At 34.1% G+C, this 9121-nt stretch overlaps 1 protein-coding gene across 1 annotated transcript in view; it reads right to left on the bottom strand.

Moving 5' to 3' along the window:
* The window catches only part of Pcdh9 (protocadherin 9), a 956674-nt gene that overhangs the window by 351607 nt on the left and 595946 nt on the right, over nt 1–9121 (bottom strand). Inside the window, exon 5 of the mRNA XM_004643419.3 lies at nt 347–542. Coding sequence (XP_004643476.1) covers nt 347–542 — 196 coding nt within the window. The remainder of the gene's footprint in view (nt 1–346; nt 543–9121) is intronic.

Here is a 9121-nt window from a genome sequence, read left to right as displayed (position 1 = left end):
AGATAGATAGATAGATATTTGTTCACTTGCTATATTGCCCTTAACTGCATTTTACCAATTCTATACTATGTGCTTTCACATTGCAGCATGTTTGATATTAGGGTATCTTACAAAAGTGCTTTTGTTATGTTTGTAGCATGGTTTTATTTTTTAATGCTTCATAAAATATACATCATACAACTCAACTGTCAATATATCAAACACATTACTGTTGGACTACTTCAAAGAATAGAAGGACAAAAAGGCCAGAACAAAGTATCTATTAACGCGTCTCAGATCACTACTTAGTGCTCAGGTGTACAGCTAAACCACAGATCAAGGGGTCGACATTTTAAAAAGGACTTACCAGAGTTGGGGTCAGAGTTGCCATCTGCTTCGGTCCTCTTGTCTGGAGAGGCCTGGTCGTAGAATTCGTCCTGTGGCTGAACCAGAGGAAGAGGGTGTGAGATCAGGGTTCCACTACCCACCGGCTCGTGGTCTCCCAGACCACTGTCACTGCAGCTTTCCTGGGAGCCGTCGGGGAGGTGAAATGTAACACGGCGCTGCGAGTACAAAGAAGACCACAGGACACGCCAGTTAACGCTCCTCCAAGCAAAGTACACATGCGCAGAGGAACACACAGTCAAAAATAAAATAAGTACTATCAACAAATGACACAAAGTTAAGCCTAAATAAATAAGACTAGGAGCAAAGCTAGCAACAAGCATTCATTATTTATCATTTAATAAAGCTCGACTGGCAAAATAAAATTGTCTATCTTGTATATTTAAGATCACAAAACAAATGCAACCTCTGTCAAAAGTGTTGTAAGAAAGGCAAAAAAAGAATGCTTATGCTAGTTATCAAAGTTATGTGAAATATCTAAATACAAAACATATACAGTATGTTGTTTCATGCATTTGAATCAATACATAATGTGACATTCCATTTCTTTTAAATCATCAGGCACTGTGCTTATTTGATGTTTTTACAGTCGTTTTCACAATCGATATAATTTTTGTACCAGTACCTGATTTTTTTAAGGCAATCTTTTCTACTTGGGTATAGCTAAACCAATAATCAATAATTAAAACTAGTATTTATAATCACCAGGTTCTATGTAGCTGCAATTGATATTTTGGAAATAATACATGTGAAGAGAGACTACAAAGAGATGATTGAAGAGAGAGAGACAGAGACAGAGAGAGAGCTAGAGAGAGAGACAGACAGACAGACAGACACATACACACACACACACACACACACACACACACACACAGAGATTAAATTAGTCATTATTGCTCATTGGCACAGATGTTTCTACCAGTCTTTGGTTATATAATATTTCAGTTTCTGCTTTGGTATCTATTTGCAGAATATCATTCTTAGAAGTGAGCTAAAGTGTGTATATGGTTATTTCAATAAAAACTAGTTTTAATAAAATAAAATTGCGTATTTCAGCACCTATAGCCATTTAGCTCTCTCAGTAAATGTTCCTTAAACTGAAATAGTCCATGAAGTTTGAGAATACTTACAGCAACATGGAGTGAAAATTTTAGCCTTGGGGAATTACACAAGTAGTAAATTTGTACTCTACTCCTGAACTTAATTTTCATTCTCCTTTGACAGGCCAGAACCCTTCTAGTATTATGCTACATGCGACTAGTTTTATTCAGATTTAAGGAAATTATGAATTCATAAATTTATAAATGAAGTGTAAATATGTAATGTATAATATATTCATTTTCTGCTCTTTAGTATGTGTGATTTTTCAATAGACAACTCACAGATTGCATGCATTTCAAAAAGACAGGAATGCAGTTACAACAAAATAACACAACTGCACCTCTAAGTGTACTTTTATAGACTGACAATCAAATAAAACCTATTTTGTATGAGTCACTAGTTCAAATTCAGCTCAAAGTCATAATGGAGAAGAACTGATATCAATTTATTGCTGTTCAATGACCTGTGTGGAATGAGTTGATAGTTCAGTGCATTTTTAATGAGCTGATGCTAACACCACATAAACTATAATCGTAAATGGTCCTGACCGCCGCGGGTGGCACACATTTCACCTTCACACACAGCTTTCTTATGAGTGTCAGTCCCCTCTTAAAGTCACTGTCACGGGCCTAGGTGAGCGCCACAAGAAAAGCCAAGTCAAATTCACTAATACTAGAAATATGCGTCCCCTTGCGTCAGGGAGGGTGTGCTGCTCCTGCCACCTGTGCTTGTTTCCTCTTTCATATGGATTTAACCCTGGAAGGAAACAGTTTCTGTTTCACTTTCAATGTGGCCTTATCTTACCAATATCATTTTTGAGGAAATAAATCCTATGAGCAATGAACAAACTGTCCATATGTAACTTTTCAAGTGATTTTTCTACTGAGAAGGCCACAGATTTGAAAGTATCTTTGTTATTATTTCTGGAGGGATCTTTCTTCATTATACCTCAGTGAGGAAAAAGAAAATAAGTCCTAAAAGGACACTAATGGAACAGATGATTTATAATCCCTAAAAACATTGTTAAGCTTCAAAAATATATTGAGGAGTATTTAGTCTACAGACAGCAAAAAACACACGAGACATGTAAACATAATTGACATCATATTGATTGCTATATATTTTTCCCCTAAAAACATCCCAATTTGCAATGTCAGTTTTGTTTTCATGCGGGAGTCCCTGCAGTGTGGCCATTGCAACAATTATTTATTGAACATCAAGGATGTGCCTGGAACTACGATTACACAGAAAATAAAAAATTGGAGCATTTTCTTCCTAAAATTATTTCAAAGAGAGCTTATTAGACTTCATCTCATATATATTATGCTATGATAATTCTTTAACACTTTAAAAGTGAGAATATGAAAGAATGCAAATTTAGTGTAATTTATTTCCATGAGACACTGTAAATCAGAATGATATAATGTTTAAACTACTGTGGCTTATGGAAATAATTCTTAATTAATCTGACGCAAGGATGTTTAAAACTTAATTGGCAGAATTGTGTGCAATTTATCAGCCTGCAGGGAGGTGAGGTTTGTGGCGCATGTGGACTAAAAATTGGGGTATGTATGTTAGGATATGAAACAAATTGATCAAGAAAATCCATCACTAATTCATCATCATAATGACTGATGTAAGTAGAATGTCTAAGCTATCAAGGCAGATGGAAGAAGGTCTGAATAAACTGAAATGCAGACAAAGAGGAGCAGTAAATTCTCAGAAATCAGGAGTTGTGTGCGTTGCTCAGGACTCAGCAGTAGATTGAACTGAAAAGAGATGATTAAGAAGCTAGGACTGAACCTTCAGGCTTGCAAACCTTTTTCTCCAGAACTGGCCCAGGGCGGGGCACTTTATTCTCTTTAAATGGATTTCTCATATTGTAAAAGGGGAGAAAATAGTGCTTTCCCAACAGAAGTTTTTTTAAGGAGAACAATAAATAAAGGGCCGGCCAGATAGCTCAGTGGATTAAATTCCCTATTTAGGCAGACACGGGCCAGGGTTAGGTCTCCAGCATCCATCCGGGCCCTGACCCTGGTGTGCACTAAGCTGGCAATTGAGACTGGGCATGGCGGTGTGCACCTGTAATCTCAGTACTTGGGAGGCTGAAAAACAGGAAGGATCACTACAAATTCAATCTGTGTAGTGAGACCCTGTACTAAATACATTAAAAAGGGATAATAATAAATAAAAGAACATATATTCCTAGGATACAGTATATGATGTATGATAGATAGTTAATAAAAGGAGCTATAATTTTTTAAACTTAAAACTGCATTTTTTTAGACATCTGGCTATCAATAGCCAAATATGATTCTTTCACCCAGGGGTTTGGGGGAAGCAGTCTTCCCTGAGAACTTCTTGTGCTTAAAGTACAGAAGTTTGGCAGGCCCGGATGATGCCTGGAGATCTCTTCAGCCCAGGGCTTTCTCTGAATTGGATTTGCTCTTAGGTACAAGTGCAGGATAGGCAAGACAGTCTAGAATATGTGCTTTTCCTTAGAGAAGGTGAAGGATTACTTAGGATACTTTTAGAAAATCTAGAAATTTTTCTATATTTGGAGAGAAAATGGAAAAGTTTTTATTTTATGCTCCTAAAAATGTTGTTTCTTGGCTTATTTATATGGAAATAAGCCCAGTCTGGATTGCAAAAGTTTTCAAACCCTGCTGGGGTGAATAGGACAACACAAGCAATCATGCAACTACTTAAGACTCTCCAGGAAAAAAAAAGAAAACAAAAAAAAAAACCCAACTCTCTAGAGCCTAAGTATTCGAATATTTTTAACCTTAATCTATTTCTCTCCATTAATTTTTTCCATGGGTAATATTATCTTTACTTCTTTTATTATTATTATTGACTGTCTTGCTAACAGATTAAATGTTCCATTGGTTTACTGAATTCATCGCTGACAGTTTAGCTCCTCTAGGTCTCTACATCTCTTGAGAAAGAATGAGATAACAAAGTAACCTCAAGGGTTGTGTCATGCTGTTTTCTGGAGAGATGCTGGTGTGAATTCTGAGCATGGGCTATTTCACACAAGGCCTCATCACGGACTCAGGGTGGCACTGATGTGCGCTGGGCATGTCTGGGTCTTGTGAGTCAGAAAGCGCCACTAGTTGATGGAGGACAATTACCAAAAACCTCTGCAGAAATTATTTATTTTTCTTGGAGCTTATTAGTAAAAACAGAGAGAATGTTCAAGAAGATTAGGAATATTGGACTAATGGGCCCCTTCTGCAAGAGTCGGTGAAATGGCGAGTCACCAAAGAAGGCTGGGGCATCACTCGGACATTTCTCCTGTAACTTTCTTACTGATACACAATAGCATTTTGCAATGAGTGACTCACATCCCAGTGGACAGTTCAGTCTCATGCTTTAGGGGAATTCCTAAGTGCAAAATCTTGTGTTATAGTTGGTTTTTCTTTGTATAAAACACAAATATTAAAAGATAGGAATGCCCAACAGATTATTAATACATTATAAAATATCATAATTAAATATTGCATGATATTTGTAGTTATAGTTATGTTTACTGATATGGCAAGTATCAGTTTTAAAGTCTAGGAATCAAATCAGTAAGTGTTTTGATTAGTTGAACTATGTTTTGTGAATAGATTTTTATGCAAACAAACAAAATTATTTTCTATCTGAACAAAGTATTCAAATGCACTATATGTTCAAAGTAGGGATACTTGATAAATAAATGATTATATTTTAGTTATATTATTTTAATGATGGATAACTATCCATGCTATACATTTGTAACAATAAAATATATTCCTAACTATAGCAATTATAGTAAAGTAGAGCTCAGTTAAAGATGACACATAAGTCTGGCATATAGTACATGTTATTTCCCTTGAGTTTAAGAACGCTAAACAATCTTTGGATCCCTTTTCTGCTACTCTGAGTTTCAATGTTTGCTTCTTTCACTTACTTTTCTAGTTACTGCAACTAAACATCCTTGCCTTCTCTTCACATAACCCAACTACATAAATATAGCATTAAACTAATTGTTACAAATACAGTAAATATATTCTCAAGTTCAATGTTTATGACATTGCAGGTAAGTTTATTTGGAAGAAAACTATAAATAGATATTATTCCTATAATTGATAGAAGGGGAAAGATAATATTTTTCTAAGTAAGAAAATATGATTTTATTTGTAAAAAACTTCTTGATATTTTGAAGAAATAATTTAAATTCTATTTTAAGTAATTTAATTGTGATGAAGGAAAATATACCGTGTGTATCTCTAAATCAAAAATTATAAATACACACACAAGTTAGATATAATAAAATACAAAATTATATAAAAAATCATATCTCCAAATTCCTTATATTTTATTTTAGTACAGTAAAGAACATTTTATTTAGCATTATTTTAAATAAGTAATATTTTTCTGACTTCTTTCCCTTTCTCTTTCTCTTCCTTTCCCTGTTTTTCTTTTTTTCTCTCTGTCTCTGTAATACACATACCAACACACACATACACATACGTAGCAGCAGAAATCAACCTGAAGGTTCTTACAAATTATAGATGGGAAAGTATAAAGTATAAAGTATATGCAAATATTTTCTAAAATATTAACTAGAAATATTTTAGCTTATTTCAAAAGAACACATTTATCAAGCTTCATGTATATTCAACTTAAGTATAACTAATATAATATATACGTATACTTTATATTTTGGGAGATGAGAATCTATGTGACAAATCTTGAGAGTGGTTTCTGGAGTTATAATTTAAGAAAACTGCTAGTATTTCTAAGTTAGAGTTTGCTTTTATTGAAAAATAAGGAAGTTCTGGCAATTAACATATACAGAACTTCGCAGTCTGACAGTTAAATATTTTAAAATTTGCGAAATTAATAATTTTGAACATGCATTTCCTTTGTAAGGAGTTGTTTTATTGTTTACAATTGGGAAGTTTAGATAATTTCTTATATTTTTATTGGAAGTACTCAGATTAAAACAGTTCCATATATATATATATATATATATATATATATATATTCTTTGTAACCTAGAAATTAGTTAGGAATTTGATATTTTGATTTTCTACATTTTTTCAGAGGAGAAAATAAGATAAAAATTACAGTGATTTGTCTTTATAGATCCAAAATAAACCCCCACATTTTCTGATTTCCACTATGATGCCATTAATGTATTGATTTATAAAATCCATTTGAGCTCCAACTCTATGCTAGACGCTAGACACTGCTTTGGCCCCTCGTCACTCATTAGGAACCAAGGTAGACATTGTGTTGCCCACTTTTCTCCGGAAAGGTCCTCTTCTAAAACAACGTTTTCCACTAAGGCGCTTTCTGTCTTTGAGTCAGCGACCCTGCCACTATCTCGGAACGGAAATGTCTCCGAGTTATTTCAAATTATGCAGACTTACACAAGGTCAATTTCTGAACAAGATATTTCCACTGGATTAATCAGTAATAATAAAGGCAGAAAAATATGATAAAGGAGGGGAAATGTGTTCTGAGCGCATGCCAGATCTTTGTATCCGTTGCCAGTCATAAATTGGAATCAATTACCAACTTGATAAATAGGATAACAAATAGATAGAAGATGAACAGAGACCCTTAGAATGGGCTCTTCTTGGTAAAAATACAGAATAACTGTTAACTTGATGAATCTCTGAGTGATTATTTTTTTATGTGGGTACATAAAAGCTACCAACCTTAAAAAAAGGCTGATAAAACCCAAACTAGTAAGTTTTGTGAGGAATGTACTCTTGACCTTTTATGAGCTTTTAATGAATGTTTCCTGAATGACAATGAGTTACTCAAAAGGATCCGTGGAGGGAATCTAAATCAGATAATGTAGCAATAGAATATCATTGTCTTGCTTGTAAGGAGTTTATCCACGGGAAGGGTTCTCTGTCTAAGGACCTCTCGGATCCCTGTTCTACCTGAAAAGTAGCAAGATTATTTACAATAGCTTCCCCTTTGTCAGCCTCTCCATTTGCTCCTTCCACATTCACATGTTTGAATGTTTGGAAACATATATTTTATGTCAGGGAAGGATGGGTAACAGCATCACTGATCACAGATGATGCAAACGCACTTTCTAACAACATTAAAATTATTTTTTAAATTCCTAGTTTTAGAATATTATGTAAAGAATGACTAGCCTTCAGATTACAAGTGGTCATTTACATTCAAATGGTATTTTTAGAGCGACCAGATGTCTTCCCTTACACTATACTTACTGTTCTTCACACGAGTTTATTTTCTGCTGCCTGGCAATTGCTTCATGGGAGGATAAAGTTATCATCCTTTATTCTAATTTACTACACAAGGGCATGTTTACTTTTGGAGGATTTTTCTTTTAAATATATATAAGAAAATTATGTTAACTTAAAGTTGGACTCTTTTAGTTTGTAAACATCTTATTTTGAAATATATTCCTCACATTATTGACTTATATGCTTTTCTGTGTTTTGCAATAAACTTGGCATATTTCTTAAGACTGTCTGCTGTAGGAGGATACATGTTAATTACACACGGTGACATGTCCAATGTAATTTTATTTCCTTTTCATTGTGGCATGATCTGAGAATATGTTATGTAATATGTCTCTTAAAACTTTGGTGTCTTTAATAAATAAGAGAAAAATGTCTTCTTTGAACTCCTTTGGGTGTAGACTTGGTGCTCGAATTTAAAAATTTTCAACAAACATGAAACAATAGTATGCCTACATCTTTTTCCCTTTGAAATGTAAGAGAAAGAGAAAATATTTTGAATGCACTTCCTCGAGGGACTTGGTAATGTCACCCCATCCTCAGGTCTCCTCAAAGGTCAAAACAAGCAGCGAAGATTAAAAGTTGTCTTCATTGTTAGTTACTTGGCTTCTTATATTCTTATTTAGATCCTGCTGTCTGAAATGTCCTCAACCTATTTCTCAAGTTAAATATTGCCCAGTAGGAACACCGTCCTTTATCTGCGCATACAAAATATAAAATGACTACATTAAACAGGAACAGCTGTTCCTGAATTACAAGCAGAATTTTTGCATCTATAAGTTATATGTGCAGAAATATGGAAGAAATAACTCAACATGAGTCCTAGCCTGTGTAGTTTTCTAGTAAAAGCTAACCCATGTGACAAAGCAAGTTACCCTTATCATATTTACAAAATTAGCATGCATAGAAGTTGTAGAAATTTAGCTAACAATTGTAATAAATTTTCACTGTTATTAGGTAAATATACAAGTCACTGGAATTACATGTAGACATTACTTGTAGACCTCTTTTCTTTGGATAATGATGAATGACTGAAAAATGTGTGCTAGAACTGTCACTAATAGTAACAGGGATGCAGTCTGATTTGGTACCTAGTAATCAACAATTCAATACAGCTAGCTATAACAGAATTTTAAAAAAGACCTAAAGAGTATTTGGTATCTTTTTTATTAATAATTGTCAATATAAAATAAAACTTGTAAATCCAAAGAAACCCATTTTTAAGTAGTGGTGGTTTTTGGGGTATAGTCCCATTTTTTTATGACAATTAACTCCAGACCATGACAAAAATACTCAAAAAACAGGATAAAAGTCTGTCTGTCTGTCTGTCTGTCTGTCTGTCTGTCTCTCTCTCTCTCTCTCTCTCTCTCTCTCTC

This window comes from Octodon degus, unplaced genomic scaffold (assembly GCF_000260255.1).
Source record: "Octodon degus isolate 3935 unplaced genomic scaffold, OctDeg1.0 scaffold00175, whole genome shotgun sequence".
Taxonomy (NCBI): domain Eukaryota; kingdom Metazoa; phylum Chordata; class Mammalia; order Rodentia; family Octodontidae; genus Octodon; species Octodon degus.
This window is presented reverse-complemented; position numbering and strand designations above follow the sequence as displayed.